The 21479-nt window shown below is 44.3% G+C and overlaps 1 protein-coding gene across 1 annotated transcript in view; it reads right to left on the reverse strand.

The window, feature by feature from the left end:
• The window catches only part of LOC127450325 (alpha-1,6-mannosylglycoprotein 6-beta-N-acetylglucosaminyltransferase B-like), a 292577-nt gene that overhangs the window by 24585 nt on the left and 246513 nt on the right, over positions 1-21479 (reverse strand). The window contains exon 11 of the mRNA XM_051714336.1: positions 19936-20066. Coding sequence (XP_051570296.1) covers positions 19936-20066 — 131 coding nt within the window. The remainder of the gene's footprint in view (positions 1-19935; positions 20067-21479) is intronic.

Here is a 21479-nt window from a genome sequence, read left to right on the forward strand (position 1 = left end):
CGGCTCCTGGACTGTCCCACGGCTGCATTGGTACATCAACTGCCTCGAGTTGTTGGCAGTACTGCTCGCCCTGCGGAGGTTCCGGCCGTTGATCTAGGGCAAGCACGTGTTGGTCTGGACAGACAACGTGGTGACGGTAGCGTACATCAACTGTCAAGGCGGTCTACACTCCCGTTGCATGACACAACTCGCCTGCCGTCTCCTCCTCTGGAGTCAGCAGCGCCTCAAGTTGCTACGAGCCACTCACATCCCGGGCGACCTCAACACCACAGCGGACGCGCTGACACGACAAGTTACGCTCAGGGGAGAGTGGAGACTCCACGATCACTCAGACTAGGGCTCCCTCTACGAGGCGCCTGTATGCCTTGAAGTGGCGTCTGTTCGCTAAGTGGTGTTCTTCCCGACGCGAAGACCCCCAGAGATGCGCAGTCGGATTGGTGCTTTCCTTCCTGCAGGAGAGGCTGGAGGGGCAGCTGTCCCCCTCCACCTTGAAGGTGTATGTAGCCGCCATTTCGGCACATCACGAGGCAATGGATAGTAAGTATTTGGGGAAGCACGACTTGATCATCAGGTTCCTGAGAGGCGCTAGGTGGTTGAATCCCTCCAGACCACGCCTCATGCCCTCGTGGGACCTCTCTGTAGTCCTTCGGGGTCTACGGGGTGCTCTCTTTGAGCCCCTGGAGTCAGTAGACTTACGGCACTCTCTTTGAAGACTGCCCTCCTGACTGCGCTTACTTCCATCAAGAGGGTAGGGGACCTGCAGGCATTCTCTGTCAGCGAATTGTGCCTGGAGTTCGGTCTAAGTTACTCTCACGTGATCCTGAGACCCCGACTGGGCTATGTGCCCAAGGGTCCAACAACCCTGTTTAGGGATCAGGTGGTGAACCTGCAAGCGCTGCCCCAGGAGGAGGCAGACCCAGCTTTGGCGTTGCTGTGTCTGTTTGGATCGCACACAGAGCTTTAGAAGCTCCGAGCAGCTCTTTGTCTGCTTTGGTGGACAGTGGAAAGGAAGCGCTGTCTCCAAACAGAGGATCGCACACTGGGTCGTTGACACCATCGTGATGGCATATCACGCTCAGGACATGCCGCACCCCCGTGGGGTTATGAGCCCACTCTACTAGGAGTGTAGCGGCCTCCTGAGCCCTGACCGGTGGCGCCTCTTTGGCAGACATCTGCAGAGCAGCGGGCTGGGCAACACCCAACACCTTTGCGAGGTTCTATAATCTCCGGGTTGAGCCGGTTTCGTCCCGTGTGTTGTCAGGTCCGAACAGGTAAGTTCCGGGACAGCTGGCCGGGTGTACCGCTTGCGCATAGCGCCTTTCCCCTCCCATGAGGTGAAGACGTGTGCTTTTGACTCCCAGTCGTGTTCACAGGTTGTGATCCTTGGATGACTTTCCTCCTTAGCCCTGTGGCAGACGAGTTTGCGGAGAAACTCACTGCCGGCCCAGTATGTGTACTAGTTAGGCCCTGTACTGGGGTAGGTGCTCCACATGTGCTGGTTCCGTTCCGATCTTGCTGCAGTTACTACTGAATTCGATATCAGTAGAAACATTTGTTTGGTCATTCCTTCTGTAGAAAAGGATGACAGTTATTTCACTCACTTCAAGCAGGTTGCTAGTTCTTCAGTTGGCCTAAGCGTGTTTGGAAATAACTTTTGAAATGTGTTTTAGCAGATACTCTTTTCTTTTTTCTGTCCACACTACCTCTGTGTCCTGTTATTGAACTGCCTTTTATTCCTTTGGACCTGTCTGAATTGTGCTTTTGCTTGTGTTCCAGACAGTGGGTATATGGCAGGTATTGTTAGAGTTATCTGTGCTTCATTAAATAATTGATTATTATTTAATGTTTTATGGGTGGGGGTGTTACAAGCTCCTGCTCTCTGGCTTCTGTTTTTTTCCTGTGTACGCTGCCAATCAGATGTGGGCAGAGACTCTAACCTGTTACACCTGGAGTCCTGCTTATTTAAAGAGGTGCTGGCTGCACTTCATTGCTGCTACCACCCCAGGAAACCTACTCCAGTGTTTAGTGTTTGTTTGATGTTTTTGATTTCATTTATTTTAAGAGAATGGTGAGTTTTATCTTGTTTAGTTAAAATAGATTACAGTAGACAGAGCAGGCAAACAAGCTGACCCCGAAGATTTCTTTTCTGTGTTTCTTTCTTTTTCAATGGGAGTTAGAAAGATTTCTTAACTCTTAGTTATTTGAGAGTTTAATTTAGTCAGTTCACCTGTCCTTGTTTTGTTTAGCATGTTTTATTTCCTGTTGCTTTGTTAATTTTTGTAAATAAACCTCCCCCTCTTTTTTTTATTTTTATTTTTTTTTTAATTTTTTTAACAAAAGAAACACAAAATAAAAACTCTGAATCAACAAACATGGAGTACACACATACATATGCAAATAACAGTGAAACCTTTTAGTGTGTTGGTCGAGTGGTCTTTTGATCTCAGGTTATATATTGTGCTATATTATATGTTGTTCTGTGATGTTGCTTTGGATGTGAGTGATTCCAGATTCAAAACCCCCTCGTGTATACAGCTTTTTAACAAAACTAAGCAAAATCGCTCCTGCACATCAGTGGATCTAAGAAACTGATGAGCAGTTGATTCCATATTACATGATTTCTTTGAAACAGAGATCGGAATACGGCGCGATAAAGAAGTGGAACGTGCGTTTGTGTGCGGGAGCGCGTGGTCTCGTGCCGCTCTCAGATATGCTGCCTCTACCAGCATCTGCAAATGATTAGAATGAAGCATAATGAACTTGAAATATTTTTAAAAAAGTACACTCTCTAAACAGAGATGGAATGTGTCAAATGGATCAAACAAAAACCGCATCGGAGAAAACAATAAATGGAATGCATTGACAAACAAGCATTTTTTCTTTCTTTTTGGAATCAAAGATGCCAGAACGCCATTCCGGACTGTACCGGCCCAATTTAACCCCTGATTATACATCACTCTCTCCTAACAATGAGAAGGAATTGAAGTGTGTAATCCATGGGCAACTTAAGTTTTATTCAAAATCCATTTGACTACATAAAACGTGAAGAAAAAAAGAAAAAGAAAGAAACAGCTCATATACCTGCATCAGTAGCCAAACTATTGGAAATTATAAGCAAATTATTCCCAGTTTTCCACAGTTAGGACTCCCCCTCTACTCAATCTGTCTAACTAATAAAGGTACAAAACGTCATGGTTACTTGTGTAACCTCCGTTCCCTGATGGAGGGAACGAGACATTGTGTCGATGTAGTGACACTAGGGGTCACTCTTGGGAGCCCGAGACACCTCTGGTCTTTGATAAAAGGCCAAAGAAAATTGGTGAGTGGTATTTGCATGCCACTCCCCCACACATACGGGTATAAAAGGAGCTGGTATGCAACCACTCATTCAGGTTTTATGCTGAGGAGCCGATATAAGGTCCGGCCATTTCAGCGGGTAGTTCAGCAAGGTGGCAGGAGGGACACAATGTCTCGTTCCCTCCATCAGGGAATGGAGGTTACACAAGTAACCATGACGTTCCCTATCTGTCACTCACTTGACGTTGTGTCGATGTAGTGACACTAGGGGTCCCTATACGAAATGCCACAACTGGCTGAACTGTGTTACGTGAACTGGCGGTGTGTGGTGGGCAGACTGCTGTGTGCCTCATAGCCAGCGCACCAGGTCGAAACGTAACCTCCCTCAACATATTTATGAGTGTCGAACGGCCCTTTTTGGGGACAAGTCGACTACCCAAAGATAGAGACAGGCTTAACCCAGTCATGGCCTCTTATCCCCTTCTCTTTTTCCACTCCCTAAAAAAGAAGGGGGATTATCCGACTGGGCCGCCAGGTGACCACACCTCGCCCAAGGGGGGGGGGGGATATTTAAGTGGAAGAATACGTCACATGGTCTTTCCAACCATGTGGAGAGCCTTCAAGGTAGATCCTGCCCAATGGGGGAGGAGTTACTACAAACATGGAGACTGGGGCAGAGGGGTTCTACCCAAGGAAGACGCAGTTTGCCAGCAGGGAAATGAACTAGCGGAAGATATATATAGCATGGGGTTAGCCTTACAGGGAACCGCCACATGCGGAGCACCTACCCTGGAAAAGGACTCTTACTTAGCGCGTGTACTGGGCCGGCAGCGAGTCTCTCTGAAAACTCGACTGCCACAGGGCTCGGAGGAAGTCAACCAGTGAACAAAGTTTGAGAAACACTACTGGGAATTAATGGCGCACGTCTTCAGCTCCAAGGGAGGTGGAAGGCGCTATGTGCAATCGATACACCCGGCCAGCTATCCCGGGCTTATCGCTTGTGTTGCGTGCCACTACCTGGGATGAAACCGGTTCCACCCGGAGGTTGTAGAACCTTGCACAGGTGTTGGGTGTTGCCCAGCCTGCTGCTCTGCAAATATCTGTTAGAGAGGCACCCCTGGCCAGGGCCCAGGGAGCCGCTACACCCTTGGTAGAATGGGCTGGTAGCCCTACCGGGGGCGGCATGTCCTAGGCTACATATGCCATAGTTATGGCGTCAATGAGCCAGTGGGCGATCCTCTGCTTGGAGACAGCGCTTCCTTTCCGCTGTGCACCAAAGCAGACAAAGAGCTGCTCAGAGATTCTAAAGCTCTGCGTGCGATCCAAATAGATGCGTAAAGCACGCACCGGACACAGCGACGATAGGGCTGGGTCTGCCTCCTCCTGGGGCAGCACTTGCAGGTTCACCACCTGGTCCCTAAAGGGGTGGTGGGAACCTTGGGCACATAGCCCAGTCAGGGTCTCAGGGTCACGTGAGAGTAACCTGGACTGAACTCCAGGCACGTTTCGCTGACAGAGAACGCTTGCAGGTCACCTACCCTCTTGATGGAAGTGAGCGCAGTCAGAAGGGCAGTCTTCAAGGAGAGTGCCTTAAGCTCAGCTGACTGCAAAGGCTCAAAGGGGGCTCTCTGTAGACCCTGAAGAACTACAGAGGTCCGATGAGGGAACGAGGCACGGTCTGGAGGGATTCAGCCTCCTGGCACCTCTTAGGAACCTGATGATCAGGTCGTGCTTCCCTAAGGACTTACCATCGACTGCGTCGTGGTGTGCTGCTCTGGCGGTAATGTACACCTTCAAGGTGGAAGGGGACAGCCTCCCTTCCAACCTCTCCTGCAAGAAGGAAAGCACTGATCCGACTGCACATCTCTGGGGGTCTTCCCGACGGGAAGAACATCACTTAGCGAACAGGCGCCTCGTAGAGGGGGCCCTAGCCTGAGTGGTCATGTCTACCACCGTCCAGGGGCTAGACATGGAGATTCCAGAGGTCTGGGTTTGGGTGCCAGATGGTGCCCTGTCCCTGAGAAAGAAGGTCCTTCCTCAGGGGAATTCACCAGGGGGGAGCTGTCGCGAGGAGCGTGAGGTCCGAGAAACATGTCTGGGCGGGCCAGTAGGGTGCTACCAGGATGACCTGCTCCTCGTCCTCCCTGACCTTTCACAGGGTCTGTGCAAGCAGGCTCTCTGGGGGAAACGCATATTTGCGCATGCCAGGGGGCCAGCTGTGTGCCAGCGCGTCTATGCCAAGGGGGGCCTCGGTCAGGGCGTACCAGACCAGGCAGTGGGGAGGATTCTTGGGAGGCAAACAGGTGCACCTGTGCCTGTCGAATCGACTCCAAATCAGCTGGACCACCTGAGGGTGGAGTCTCCACTCTCCCCTAGGGTAACCTGTCGTGACAGCACATCCACTGTAGTGTTGAGGTTGCCCGGGATGTGAGTGGCTTGCAGTGACTTGAAGTGCTGTGACTCCAGAGGAGGAGACGGTGGGCGAGTTGTGACATACAACGAGAGCACAAACCGCCTTGGCGGTTGACATATGCTACCATTGTCGTGTTGTCTGTTTGAACTAACACGTGCTTGCCCTGGATCAACGGCCGAAACCTATGCAGGGCGAGCAGAATTGCCAACAACTCGAGGCAGTTGATGTGCCAATGCAGTCGCAGACCCATCCAGAGGCCGGCAGCTGCATGCCCATTGCAAACAGCGCCCAAGCCCATTTTGGAGGCATCTGTCATGACCACGACATGCCTGGAGACCAGTTCTAGAGGAACACCTGCCCGTAGAAACGAGAGGTCGGTCCAAGAGCTGAAAAGACGGTGACAGACTGGCGTGATGACCACGCGACGTGTCCCATGGCGCCAGGCCCATCTCGGGACTCGAGTCTGGAGCCAGTGCTGAAGCGGCCTCATATGCATCAACCCGAGCGGGGTGGCCACCGCTGAGGATGCCATATGCCCCAGGAGCCTCTGAAAAAGTTTCAGTGGAACTGCTGTTTCCTGTTTGAATGCCTTCAAACAGGCCAGCACCGACTGGGCACGCTCAAGGAGACTGAGTCCTACTCCAAACCGAGAAAAGAGATGCTCTGAACTGGGAGGAGCTTGCTCTTTTCCTAGTTGAGCCCTGGTCGGCTGAGGTGTGAGAGCACCAGGTCCCTGTGTACGCACAACATGTCTCCAGAATGAGCTAGGATTAGCCAGTCGTCAAGATAGTTGAGAACGCGAATGCCCACCTCCCTTAACAGGGCAAGGGCAGCCTCTACGACCTTCGTAAAGACGCGAGGAGACAGGGACAGGCTGAAAGGGAGGACTTTGTACTGATACGCCTGACTCTCGGACGCAAACCGCAGGAAGGGTCTGTGTCGAGGAAGGATAGATACGTGGAAGTACGCATCCTTCAGGTCTACCGCTGCGAACCAGTCTTGATGCCAGACGCTCGCCAGAATGCGTTTTTGTGTCAACATCTTGAACGGGGGTCTGTGTAAAGCCTAGTTCAGGTCCAAGATTGGCTGCAACTCACCGCCTTCTTTCGTTACAATAAATTAGGGATTGAAAAACCCCTTCTTCATCTTGGCTGGAGGAACAGGTTCTATCGTGCCCTTCCGTAGGAGGGTAGCGATCTCTGCGCAAGGTAGCAGCGTTTTCGTCCTTCACCAAGGTGAAGTGGACACCGCTGAACCTGGTCTGGACCAGCCCTCGTGACGGATTGGAAAGCGCAAGGCATGCATCCAAGTTCCGCGCAAGGGGGACCAAAGGGACAACGTCATCGGACGTACCAGCAGGTGGGGCCTCACGGCGGGGCGGAGCTTGAGGTGCCAAACCACGTCGTGGCCGTGCTGAGTCTAAGGACATCAAAGCACTTACCTGGCTCCTTGTGACCACCCCCGGAACAGCCTGGGACGGGGGAGGAAGAGGCCTGTCCTCGTGACCCGTGGAGACTGTCACATCGGGGGTGGATTTGTGCCACAGCTGGGCGCTCAGGGGTGGGAGACCACCGCTGGAGCACCAAACCTGCCAAATAGAGTGGTGGACAGTGGTCATGATGACGGCTGTGCACACCGGATACGTGACCCAGAGAACAATGAAACCGCTCTTGCTGAGCACTTGAGTACTGCAGCCACTTGGGCATGCAGTGCAATTAAATGCAAAAGGTAACAAAAAGATGGAGATCTGCTTACCAGCTCCAGAGCAGCGGGTTTCGTTGTCCCTGGGTCGCCCGTCTCAAGGTCGCTTTGAAGCCTTTCACGGGTTCTGAGCGGCCGTGAGACGGGTGGCATCTGCTTCCTGCGGTGGGCTCCACGCCGGGGCCGGGCCGAAGGGGCGTGTTGCGGCGGAGCCGGTGCAGTCACCGCAGGGGGACGCCCTTGGCGATGAGTAGACGGGGTGCGGGATCTTGAGCCGTGCCGGGGCAGGATTTGCCAGCTAGCATCCATCTACTGCTCTACCATCGAAAACTGCTGGGCAAAGTCCTCGACGGTGTCACCGAATAGGCCTGCCTGGGAAATGGGGGCAGCAAGGAATCGTGTCTTGTCAGCCTCACCCATCTCGACCAGGTTGAGCCAAAGGTGGCACTCCTGGACCACTAGTGTGGCCATCGTCCGCCCGAGAGACCGCGCCGTGACCTCCGTCGCTCAGAGAGCGAGGTCGGTCGCCGAGCACAGTTCCTGCATCAATCCCGAGGCGGAACTACCCTCTTGCAGTTCCTTTAGCGCCTTGGCGGACTTGCAGGAGAGCCATGGCATGCAGGGCAGAGGCGGCTTGTCCAGCGGCACCATAGGCCTTGGACTTCAGAGACGATGTAAACCTACAGGCCTTGGATGGGGGCATTAGGCACCCATGCCAGGTGGCGGCGCTCTGCGAGCATAGGTGCACCATGAGCATCTTTATCCACCGAGCCGTGAGGGTTCAGGGAAGAGCAGTGAGTTCCACTCTAGCCGACACTCGCGGCTGCCCGGGAAAGCATGTCGTCATCTACGCGTCAGCCTGTGACTGGGCAATCAACCCCGAAGGGAGGAGCCCAGCTGAGGCTTCCGACTGGACGAGCACGCTCTCTGATGCTGCTCTTGAGAGCTCATCACTTTCGCGGGCTCCGAATAAGAGGTCGAACTCGCAGTTAGACGAGCCGGCGGACTCATCCGGAAGCCCAATCGGGGCAGACGAGTGTGCTGGGGAATGGGAGGTCCACGGGGGGATACCCAGCGGAGGCGGTCCCATTGGGGTCCCCAAATCGCCCCCAGTGCTAGCCGCGCTGGCCTCATACCCGTGGGTAAAAGGACTGAGGCGGGAGCCTCTGGGGTGGCTTGCTTTCTTACGAAGGCGAGCCACGACCGCAATGTTGCCATGGACATATTCTTGCAATGAGAATATGACCATCCACGAACGCTGTCTCTGCGTGAGCAGTGCCCAGACACGAAAGACAGTGATCGTGACCGTCAGAAGGCGAGACATAACGAGCGCAACCAGGAATAACACACAATCGGAAAAGCATCTTTAAAAAGACGCGTCTTTAAAGAGACGTTCCGTGTGTGCCGCTCTTTTAGAGAAATATACTCTTTTAGAGAAATATACTCTTTTATTTCTGCCGAAGCACCCAGGGGCCTTCTCTGCAGTGCACCAGTGCAGAGGGGGGAGAAGCCACTGAAATGCGCCGTCAGATCCAGCAGAGGTGAATGAACAGTAGTATTCAGCTCAGTGAGCATCGACCGTTCGGCTCCGAAGAGAAAATCTGAATGAGTGGTTGCATACCAGCTCCTTTTATACCCGTATGTCCGGGGGAGTGGCATGCAAATACCACTCGCCAATTTTCATTGGCCTTTTATCAAAGACCAGAGGTGTCTCAGGCTCCAAAGAGTGACCCCTACATCAACACAACGTCGAGTGAGATAGGGAACCGGAACAAACAAATTGACATCAAAGTATATTCCAACAATAAAACTTGTGCATTAAACACACACACACACACACACACACACACACACACACACACACACACACATATATATATATATATATATATATATATATATATACGGAGTGTCTATTTACACTATGTGCAAATAGCCCATCTTGTAGGCAGAGGCTATTTACACTAACTCCGCCCACAACTGCTCAGACCAAACTCAAGACAGCCACGACAGATTTATTTGGGGTCAACTGCTGATCAGATGAAGGCGGGCATATCTGAATTATTCACGATGGGGCAGAGACATTAAACTGGTTAACGGGTTCAACATTTAGTGGATTAAGAGATTGGATAACTAAGTGACTATTTGCGCTCCAATAGTCTGGTGAAAACACAGGATTTTATGACAAACTGTGTCCCTATGTTCAGATGTAGTAGCTCTGGGTGTAACAACGGTATGTGAATGTGCTGTCACATTGGAGATTTAGGTTTGAATCCTACCTATTGATAGACTTTCCCCCATGTCTTTAATCTTAAAAATTCCTATAATACTACTTATAGTAATAAATAAAAGAGATTCCTCACAGTGATTTGGTCACAGGGAAGGTTTGGGAGTTGAGAGAAATATTTGATCCAGATAAAATTAACCATGGTTTTACTGTAGTAATATTGTAGTAACCATGTGTTTTGGTGGAAACAACAGTATATAGTTCTGATGTACTGAACATGGTTTACTACAGTATCTTGTTGTTATTTGTAGTTAATAGTAACCATGTTTAATTTTGTGGTTACTTTGATTTTACTGGAAAATTTCCATGGTGATACTATGGTTACTGTAGTAAAACCATAGTTAATTTTTGTAAGGTAGGGTTAGGAGTAGGGGTTTGTGTAGGGTGTATGTGGGACTTCAAATAAACACAATAAAAATACTGCAGTGATGCCACTATACTGTATGTTAGTATTTAAACAGGGGTGTAAGAGTATCTGCCACTATTTGCACTAGAGTGCAAATAGCATCTAATGCAAAGAAGATGCTTTTTGTTGCTTTTTACATTTAGTGCAAATAGTCTCTGCCATATACAGTACTGTGTAAATGTTTCAGGCACTTTAAAAAAAAAAAAAAAAAAAAAAAAAATATATATATATATACACTATATTGCCAAAAGTATTCGCTCATCTGCCTTTAGACGCATATGAAATTAAGTGACATCCCATTCTTAATACATAGGGTTTAATATGACGTCGGCCCACCCTTTGCAGCTATAACAGTTTCAACTCTTCTGGGAAGGCTTTCCACAAGGTTTAGGAGTGTGTTTATGGGAATTTTGACCATTCTTCCAGAAGCGCATTTGTGAGGTCAGACACTGATGTTGGATGAGAAGGCCTGGCTCGCAGTCTTCGCTCTAATTCATCCCAAAGGTGCTCTATCGGGTTGAGGTCAGGACTCTGTGCAGGCCAGTCAAGTTCTTCCACACCAAACTTGCTCATCCATGTCTTTATGGACCTTGCTTTGTGCACTGGTGCGCAGTCATGTTGGAACAGGAAGGGGCCATCCCTAAACTGTTCCCACAAAGTTGGGAGCATGGAATTGTCCAAAATCTCTTGGTATGCTGAAGCATTCAGAGTTCCTTTCACTGGAACTAAGGGGCCAAGCCCAGCTCCTGAAAAACAACCCCACACCATAATCCCCCCTCCACCAAACTTCACAGTTTGCACAATGCAGTCAGACAAGTACCGTTCTCCTGGCAATCACCAAACCCAGACTCGTCCATCAGATTGCCAGATGGAGAAGCGTGATTCGTCACTCCGGAGAACGCGTCTCCACTGCTCTAGAGTCCAGTGGTGGCATGCTTTACACCACTGCATCCGACGCTTTGCATTGCACTTGCTGATGTATGGCTTGGATGCAGCTGCTCGGCCATGGAAACCCATTCCATGAAGCTCTCTACGCACTGTTCTTGAGCTAATCTGAAGGCCACATGAACTTTGGAGGTCTGTAGTGATTGACTCTGCAGAAAGTTGGTGACCTCTGCGCACTATGCGCCTCAGCATCCGCTGACCCCGCTCTGTCATTTTACGTGGCCTACCACTTCGTGGCTGAGTTGCTGTCATTCCCAATCGCTTCCACTTTGTTATAATACCTCTGACAGTTGACTGTGGAATATTTAGAAGCGAGGAAATTTCACGACTGGACTTGTTGCACAGGTGGCATCCTATCACAATACCACGCTGGAATTCACTGAGCTCCTGAGAGCGGCCCATTCTTTCACAAATGTTTGTAGAAGCAGTCTGCATGCCTAGGTGCTTCATTTTATACACCTGTGGCCATGGAAGTGATTGGAACACCTGAATTCAATTATTTGGATGGGTGAGCGAATACTTTTGGCAATATAGTGTATATATATATATATAAGCAATATCACACTCGCTGTATGGCCCTAAATCAGCACTGGTGTGATTCGGCCACAGGCACGAGGCCACAGGCCGAATCGTAGCAGTGCTGAAATAGGGCCATATAGCACGATTGCGAGTGTGATATTGCTTATATACAACAGTTCAATGAACAAGTACATTTTAAAAAATTAGGAAAAACTGAGTACGGTCACAAAAAACGCATTTGTGCATGGAACTACTTTCTTACGTGGCAGATCAGAATCTGCCGTTGCTGGTTCAAACCAAATGATGCATCCAAGCCTCTCAAAAGCATAACTTCAGAACTACTAGTATCACAGATTGGGCTGTTTCTAACATGTAATTGGAGAAACAAGGATGTGTGTGTGTGTGTGTGTGTGTGTGTGTGTGAGAGAGAGAGAGAGAGAGAGAGAGAGAGAGAGACAGAGAGAGATGGAGCGTGAGATGATGCTGTAGTGTGTTAGTCAGCTTTCTGAAGATAATGTCATTTTGGTGAAATTCATCCTATTTTCTCAGTGGAAAAATAGCTGTCCAAGCGGGGGTATTCCTCCCTATTTTGTGGTAGCTGGTACGCAAGAGTCTTTCACTATAGAAACCACAATGTCCTCCGCCATTTTGTCATCTCCAAAGTGGAAAGTCCGGTAAGAGGTAAGTGCCTTGAGTTTGTGTAATTAATCAATCTGTTGTGTCTCTCAGCTGTGATGAGCCTTAATGCTGAAGTTGTTAGTTTAAAGCCATTTAAAGCTATTTCCTAGCTTTAGTAGTGTAGTAGTAATATGAGTGATCACGGAAGTGCTGTTGAATATAAACACTGTGTGACGCTGACTCATGTAACCAACTGGCTCATATTACACACAAAATGGACTTTTGCCTCCACCTGCTGGCTAAAATATGTAATATCACAAGATAAAATGTAAAGAGGCATTTCTAAACACATCTGCACTGCTGTTACACTTTAGTTTAGAATGGCATGAACACAAGCGGAGTGATATACACAGTGAAGCGTCAGAGTGATGATGGGGTGAGACCATCAGCACTCATGGAAGGTCTCTCGTCCAAAGTTTACATAAAAAAATTTTAACCACTCCACAGATTTAATATTAGCAAACTATAGTATTGGCAAGTCGTTTAGAACATCTACTTTGTGCATGACACAAGTAATTTTTCCAACAATTGTTTACAGACAGATAGTTTCACTTTTAATTGACTATATCACAATTCCAGTGGGTCAGAAGTTTACATACACTAAGTTAATTGTGCCTTTATGCAGATTGGAAAATTCCAGAAAATAATGTCAAGCTTTAGACAGTTAGCCAATTAGCTTCTGATAAAAGGTGTACTGAATTGGAAGTGTACCTGTGGATGTATTTTAAGGCCTGCCTTCAAACTCAGTGCCTCTTTACTTGACATCATGGGAAAATCAAAAGAAATCAGCCAAGACATCAGAAAAAAAAATTGTGGACCTCCACAAGTCTGGTTCATCCTTGGGCACAATTTCCAAATGCCTGAAGATACCACATTCATCTGTACAAACAGTAGTACGCAAGTATAAACACCATGGGACCACGCAGCCATCATACCGCTAAGGAAGGAGATGCATTCTGTCTCCTAGAGATGAATGTAGTTTGGTGTGAAAAGTGCAAATAAATCCCAGAACAACAGCAAAGGACCTTGTGAAGATGCTGGAGGAAACAGGTAGACAAGTATCTATATTCACATTAAAACGAGTCCTATATCGACATAACCTGAAAGGCTGCTCGGCAAGGAGGGGCTGTGGGGGTGCTTTGCTGCAGGAGGGACTGGTGCACTTCACAAAATAGATGGCATCATGAGGAAGGAAAATTATGTGGAAATATTGAAGCAACATCTCAAGACATCAGCCAGGAAGTTAAAGCTCGGTCGCAAATGGGTCTTCAAATGGACAATGACCCCAAGCATACCTCCAAAGTTGTGGAAAAATGGCTTAAGGACAACAAAGTCAAGGTATTAGAGTGGCCATCACTAAGCCCTGACCTCAGTCGATAGAAAATTTGTGGGCAGAACTGAAAAAGCATGTGCGAGCAAGGAGGCCTACAAACCTGACTCAGTTACACCAGTTCTGTCTGGACGAATGGGCCAAAATTCTAGCAGCTTATTGTGAGAAGCTTGTGGAAGGCTACCCAAAACGTTTGAACCCAAGTTAAACAAATTAAAGGCAATTCTACCAAATACTATCAAAGTGCATGTAAACTTCTGACCCACAGGGAATATGATGAAAGAAATAAAAGCTGAAAGAAATCATTCTCTCTACTATTATTCTGACATTTCACATTCTTAAAATAAAATAGTGATCCTAACTGACATTCGATAGGGAATGTTTTCTACGATTAAATGTCAGGAATTGTAAAAAACTGCATTTAAATGTATTTGGCTAAGGTGTATTTAAACTTCTGACTTCAACTGAATAAATACATACACACACACACACACACACACACACACACATATATATATATATATATATATATATATATATATATATATATATATATATATATATATATATATATATATATTATACAGTACTGTGCAAAAGTCTTAGGCACATAAGATGTTTCACAAAAAGATTTGTCTTAAGATGGTTAATTCATATCTTCAGCTTTAATGTTTCAATAGGAAATATAAATGTTAGACTCCTTCCTTTTGCAAATAGAATAGAATAGAAGAACAGGGAGCTCTGCAACATATGGCATGGCCCCCACAGAACCCCCCACTTAACATCGAGTCAGTCTGGGATTACATGAAGAGACAGAAGCAGTTGTGACAGCCTAAATAGATAGAAGGACTGTGGCGAATTCTCCAAGAAGCTTGGGACCTCCTATCAGCCAGCAACCAAGAAAAACTGTGTCCAGGTGTACCTACGAGAATTGGTGCTGTTATGAGGGCAAAGGTGGTCACACTAAATATTGATTTAGCTTTAATTTATGTTTACTGGACTTTGTATGACATTAATTGATCAATGAATACTATTTATGGCATTATTTTTGAAGAAATCATCACTATGCAACATTTTTCACAAGTGCCTAAAACTTTTGCACAGTACTATATATATATAATATAGTGTAGTATATATATATATAAATTACAGCTCACTGCCATCTGGCCATCTGCGGCCCACCGACTGCTCTGATGTGGCCCGATTGAGATTGGAATTAGAATGGATTGGAATTTGTCCCGCTATTGGGAAATTACATGAAATTATAATTTCACACTGGGCGTTACCATCACGTACAACCACATTTTACAGCGCATTGTCTCCACAAGTGTGTTCTCTTTGCAGTTGCCACCAGCTTCAACTAAAGGCAGACTTCAACAGAAGTTTGGAAAACTCCAGATTTCCACAGATGAAACTTAACGCAAAAGAACAACACTTTAACAGCATAGTAACACCCTGGCAACCATCCACAACACTCTACTGTAGTAGTGGTGGTAGCTTTGCATGCAGAAACAGCACTCACATTTTCTAGACTTTTTGCTGTGATAATGCACAAAACCAATAGCACATTATTATATGCCCCCCCCCCCCCCCCACTTACATCGACAACTTGACCTGCCTGATCAACAAAACTATGTATCACGCCATTTAAACTTCCTCTTTGCATATGAAATAAGAAAAAGCACATCGCTGCTCTCACTCGCAACTACAGATTTGCTGTCTGGTTCAATAGATTTTGCGCTGTTGCATCTTTCAATAACAGCCTCTTTGCAAAATCTGCATTATACAGTGACAGGTTAACAAAAAAAAAAAAAAAAATGAAATGTGCTGCACAAACTGTTAAACTGTAAGATTTGTTAAAAATACAGCTTGTTTCTAACATTGGGATCCTATAGAAGGAAATGCATAGTGTAAGGTGCTATACATCCATGAGTACACCCTTGAATAAATTCAAATATTGTTCAATATTTTATTACTTAGAAAGTCCTCCATAACTTTTAAATACTGCTCTGACCCTTCTTGACATCAAGTGCACAAGTTCATGACATATTGTCATGCACATCCCCTTTCACTCCTGGAGGATGACCTCCTTGAGTACTCTGTTTAATGGGGAGTGATGCTCGACTTGCACCCCACAGGTGCTTAAATAGGGTTGAGGTTGGGTGACATACTATCTTGTTTATCCATAGGAATGCAGCAGTGGCTTTGGAAAAACTTTAGGGTTGCTATCATGGTAAAACAAAAAAAAAAAAAAAAAAGCCTGACTTTGTGGTGGGAAGAGGGGGTGGCATCTGTGAGTTTATTATGCCATTGATGAAGTACAATTCCCCCACACCTTCAGCACACCTAAATCCCCATATAAGAACTTTACCACCACTGTACATCACTGTGGGTACCATACACTCCCCACTGTACTCCCGTGTGATGCCATGCATTTTGGATTCCATCAGATCCAAAAACAAAAAAATGACTTTGGGCTCATGAGACAAGCTTATAGATACTCAAAGGTCTGTACCTTTATCAGTATGGGCCTTGGCAAAAGCTAAACAAGCTTTTTGTGCTTTGGGTTCAGCAGTGCCTTCCTGCATGGATGACAGCCATGCATTCCACTTCTTTGCAGAGTGTGTCTTACTGTGTGAGATGAAACAATCCCTCCAGTTTGGCTTCCCACAGCTTTTGCCAGCTCTGAGGCATGTGCTTGGCAATTCTTAGCAAAGATTGCTCATCATGAGGTGAAAGCATACAGCGACTGTCTGAACATTTCAGCAATCTTGTCACAAGTCCATTATTTTTTAATTTCTGTGTTACTTTTGCTACTGTGTTTTGAGCCAATAATAGTGATTTGTTAATACTCTTGTACCATTGTTCCCTTTTGTGCAATTAAATAATTTTCTTTTTTCATTTACTTGACGGTTCTCTCCCGTGTGGTCCATTTGTTGTCAGCATTGAGTCTGAGAGTGATTCAATGAGATAAGTAAAACTTTTACACTTTAACCAACTATGTCTATTTGAGTGTGATGGTTCAATAGTATAATCTGCTGATCAATGTCCCTCATCTAGCACCAGAAAATATTTTAAGTTTTATATTATAACTTTCAGGAAGGTGTACTCATTTTTGCAACATGGCCTTTTATCTTTTTGATTAGAAAGTAATTTTTTTCTTGTTTAGTATTGACATGTTTAATTAGTATCTGATAAACCAGAGGTGTTTAAACATTACGTTATAAATGAACACCAGATATGTCTTATTTGTAAAGAGAGAGAGCTGAATTTGCTAGGTTTCAGAGGGGGTGTACTCATTTATGATATATATATATATATATATATATATATATATATATATATATATATATTCTTGTTGCACTCTAATCTGTCATGGATACTACTATTCTGATGCTAGTCAAACTTTGTAATGCAGCACTTTTCGTACCACTGTCTCCTTAAAATGAATCGCTTATGATGTATTATTCCTCTTTTGTAAATCGCTTTGGATAAAAGCGTATGCCAAATGAATAAATGTAAATGTAAATGATAAATAAATAAAAATAAAAATAAAAATGCTACAAAATTGTAAGATATGGCTTCTATAACTATCATTTACTCATCCATAAACTGATAAGACTTCAAAACTGCCAATCTTTGATTTGGAGCTGTTAGTGATAGAGAGTCGGCTAGAGACTGAAAAAAAAAAAACAATCAAGAAGGGGGAAAAGGAAAAAGGGTAGATGTTTGTTTTTACATTATCCAAGCATGCAGTTTTTATGCTGCGCTGAGTGACACTTGCACAATGAATGTGAGTGGGCTGCCATTAGGCTTGGGAGCTGCCAGTGTTTAGGGACTCCACAGCACAGATAGCTTTTAAATAGCAACCTGTCAAACAAACAGACACGACACAACACCTCAAACACCACTGAGACAGAGAGGCAGAATAACTCGTCACTGAACGACATGCAAAACATTCAGGTTAAACAAGAACCCTTTATTCTTCAAAATCTTGGAGCTTTATGAAGCTCCTGGGGTGCATTTGCTCTTATCGAAACCAATCTGTGCTCCCAAACACCCAGCGGTTTAAACACACAATCTAATTAAAGTCTGCTGCTTGTCAAGTTTTTCTTTTTTTGGATGTTGGAAGGGGGGATGCAGTTTCATCTGGCGATGTTCACAGCCCGTCTCTCTTGATGCTGCAGAATGTTCGCTTTCATCCCCTTTGAAGCGTGATAAGGCAGCCTGATGTTATTTGCTGTCAGCACGTCCAAACGCCACTTTAGCACAATCAGTGTGCCCAACAAGCCATGATAGCACCCAGGCAATCAATCTCTGCAAGCTCTGGCAGTTACACAGACTTAAGGCAAGTCTACAGCAGAGAGATGGTGCAGTGTTTTCACATGCTGAGCACCAGTACTGGGCGATATGACAGTATATAACATGGGACAGTAGAAATGGCTTTCTGCATTGATTTTAGCACCACTTTTAATACTATGCATGTTCATATGCCTTTGTAATCTGAATAGAAATGCTAATATGATACACTGAATTAAAGATTTTCTTTCAGATCAGCCTCAAAGAGATTACATGAATGGCATATTTTCAAATGTTTTAAACAAAGGGGCTCCCAAGGGCTGTGTATATCTCTGCATATGTGTGTTTGTAACCACATGTTCTCAATAAACTAATGAGTTTCAGATTCAGGGTCATACAGCCGGCCTTTTAAAGTATGCTTATGATGTTGGTTGTCTCAATCAGCTCCCTACAGTAGTTCAGTCATCAGGGGGCTGGCTCATCGCTCCTTAAAATATTCCCAGAATTAACCATAAAAACCAGGGAGCATTGCTGCTCAATGTTCCTTTACCTAAATGTACTTATGTCTTCTTAATTCTCTCAACAGGATGAGTGGAAGTGTAAATTTATGTCGTTTTCTCTTTAAAAATATTTTGCTTGTAAATATCTTTTATCCATAATGTGCATGAATTTGCATTTTAATGCAGGCCTCGTAATCATGTTGCGAACAACTGAGTCGTGAGCGTCCCAATGTTAGGTAATGTAGAATTTGTAATGATTCCATCAGGATGGGGTGCTAATATTTAACCACAGTGGTATAGTGTGTCATATTTAACTATGTTTCACTTATGCAATCTTTTATAAGAGATTCTATGATTTTTGTGATTATTAACTTAGCTCTTTGTGATTATTATGTGTTTATACAAATTTCAATCAATCAATCAACCAACCAACCAATTGGCCTTTCTATATATTATGCTTTATAAAACAAAAATGTGAGACACATTTTTCATTTAGTTAGTAAGAGGTGTTTTGCACAATGCAAAATGAAGTTTGCTTGTTTACAAGTGCCGAGCAACATCCCATCCTGTACAGCTATTATGGAATTCTGATGTGCGGTCACATGTACATCAGCTAAAACATGGTTCATTGAATCAGAATTTAGAGTCAGAACTATCTGTTTTATAATGATTATTCTTACTGTTTTGAGTCTTTTATTGTTAACTCAAGTGTTACATAACTTGAAGCTGCTTTTGCACTTATGTGAGACTTATCATTCATTTATGAATAATCTTATCATAATCTGTTTGGTCCATCAAGTTCCAAATAAAAAGAATCAAATTTCCCTAAAAGAATTTGAAAATAATCAAATTAGATTAAGTACTTTTTATTTGTGAAGTATTTAATTCACTGCATTATCCCCTTTTAAAGGGTACTTTCATGAGGAATCAAATTTACCTTGATCTTTTGACATATAAGAGGTCACTGTAATATAAAAACATATTTTAAGTTTCAGAACCCAAAACTTCCTCCTCACTGCAAAAAGAGCATTTGTTGAAACCAAGCTGCCAAAACGACTTGTTCTCTACTTCCTCCACATTGTGATGTCACACTGTGGTAGACATTTGCATCTGACCGCCTCCGCAACAACACATCAACACCTACTTTATCTTATCACTTCAGTAGCCCCATACAGTAGTGGTGAGCAGTGAGATGGCAAGAAGAGAGAGCCTGTCAGCCAAGAGCAGAGAGCCAATCATAACAGTCGGCATTTCCTGTCAAGTCTTAAAGGAGAAGCAGCACCAAAACTGAGCTTTTCTGAATGTGGGTCAGAATGAAGGTGGGAAATGATTACGTTTTACATGTTTTTTTGTTTATTTATTTTATTTTTAATTTTTTTGTGTAAAACATTTTACTAATATTAGAAGCAAACCCCAAGGAATATGTTAAAATAATTTTGAAAAAGGCACGTCATGACCCCTTTAATATATAAATAATTTGACCATTAAATTTCAAGCAGAAATAAATAGATTGCTAAAATTTTGATCTGACTGGTTATTATTGGATGCATGCACTCTCACCTTCCACATGTTGGCCTCTTTGCCATAAACCACAGCCATGTTGTTGACTTTGTCTCTCTGTATGTTAACTCTTGCAGTCTGGTTTACTTCCTCTGTCACAAAACCCATGAAGGAGTTATCAGGGGTGTGTGCTGTGGGAGATACAAAGAGTATTTTTAATTTCATAAATATGAATGTAGTACAGATGCACTGATGCAATACAATTCTGTATGTGGTCATTGGAATGGGACAACTAAATGCATTTTTAAGATAATATTACATTTCAAAGAGAGAAACGTTCTTGTTGCATCCTCTATCAGGGTTCAATTCAGAACTAAATTGAGAATGCTTTTAAAATTCCATTTCATTCCCTAAATTTGAATTGAGGTAGTAAACAGGATATAGAAATGAAAATCATATTTTAATTTTTATAAAGTAGAATTAAAATGCTGTGAAATAAAACAAATCAACAGCTGTAATTGTAGTTTTTAATAATATAAAATGTTTCAGTATTCATTATCCATTTACAACTTATCATGAAACATATGGGATATTTGCAGGAACATTAGATTATATTAATAATCCATGTTTGAAATGCCACATGTTGATTTTATTTGTACATTTGTAATATACCTGTATATGTATTTTATTAAATTTAATAAATTAATATTTAATCTATGGTAGAAGAACAGTTAATTTTCCAGAATGCTCCAGAATTTATGCCATATTGTTATATCAATATTTATTTAGTCAAGTTATCTGACAACAGTGTGGTGGACATTCTGAGGTGTTGTGAGGCAAAATACCCAAAAAGAAAAAGCTGATTGCTGTGTTAATTGCTTTGATAAAATATTAAACTTCTTATATACAGTATCATTAAAAAACTAGAGGTGAGAGAGGTGAAGCTAGAGGAAAAGCAAACCAAGCAATTGCTTGGGATCCTAGTCAAAGGGGGGCCTTGAGTTACGATGAGACTGTGAATGTTGTTCCATTGTCCTGGGCTTTATTAAACCCTGAAGCCATCCCTGATGTTCATGTCATATCTTGACGTAAAACCAATGAATTAGAGATTGCAGCTATAAAAACCAAAATCATTTTGTAGGCTATCATCTTCTTTTCCCATATCATAGCACAATTTCCCTATGTAAGCCATTCAACTCCCCCTTAGAGGTACCCCACTCCTCCCTCATCAAGCAGAGTCCTTTACCTGTTGCAGCTGGCTATCAAACACTTTCAGACAGCTTGTTTGAATGTGAGCAAATTAGTTCAAGAGGTCCTCACTGCGGACTGTAGTGCGATGACGTATTGGATTGAATCCATGTTTTAATGGATTTAAAATGTTCTGAGCTGTGATATACTAGATGTCTAAAATTTTATTCAGCATGTTCAGTATGTAGCATTAGGTGTAAATAAAAAGTGAGAGAGTGCAATAATGCCTGTATTTCCTTAAACTTTTTTTATGTTAATAGTATAGTATAGTGTATTAATACTGTTGAGCTTCAGGGATTTCAGTCTTCTACAGAATATGAGAGGTTGCTGACTATTTGGAGAGAATTTGTTTGGTA

The sequence above is a fragment of the Myxocyprinus asiaticus genome, chromosome 13 (genome assembly GCF_019703515.2).
Source record: "Myxocyprinus asiaticus isolate MX2 ecotype Aquarium Trade chromosome 13, UBuf_Myxa_2, whole genome shotgun sequence".
Classification (NCBI taxonomy): domain Eukaryota; kingdom Metazoa; phylum Chordata; class Actinopteri; order Cypriniformes; family Catostomidae; genus Myxocyprinus; species Myxocyprinus asiaticus.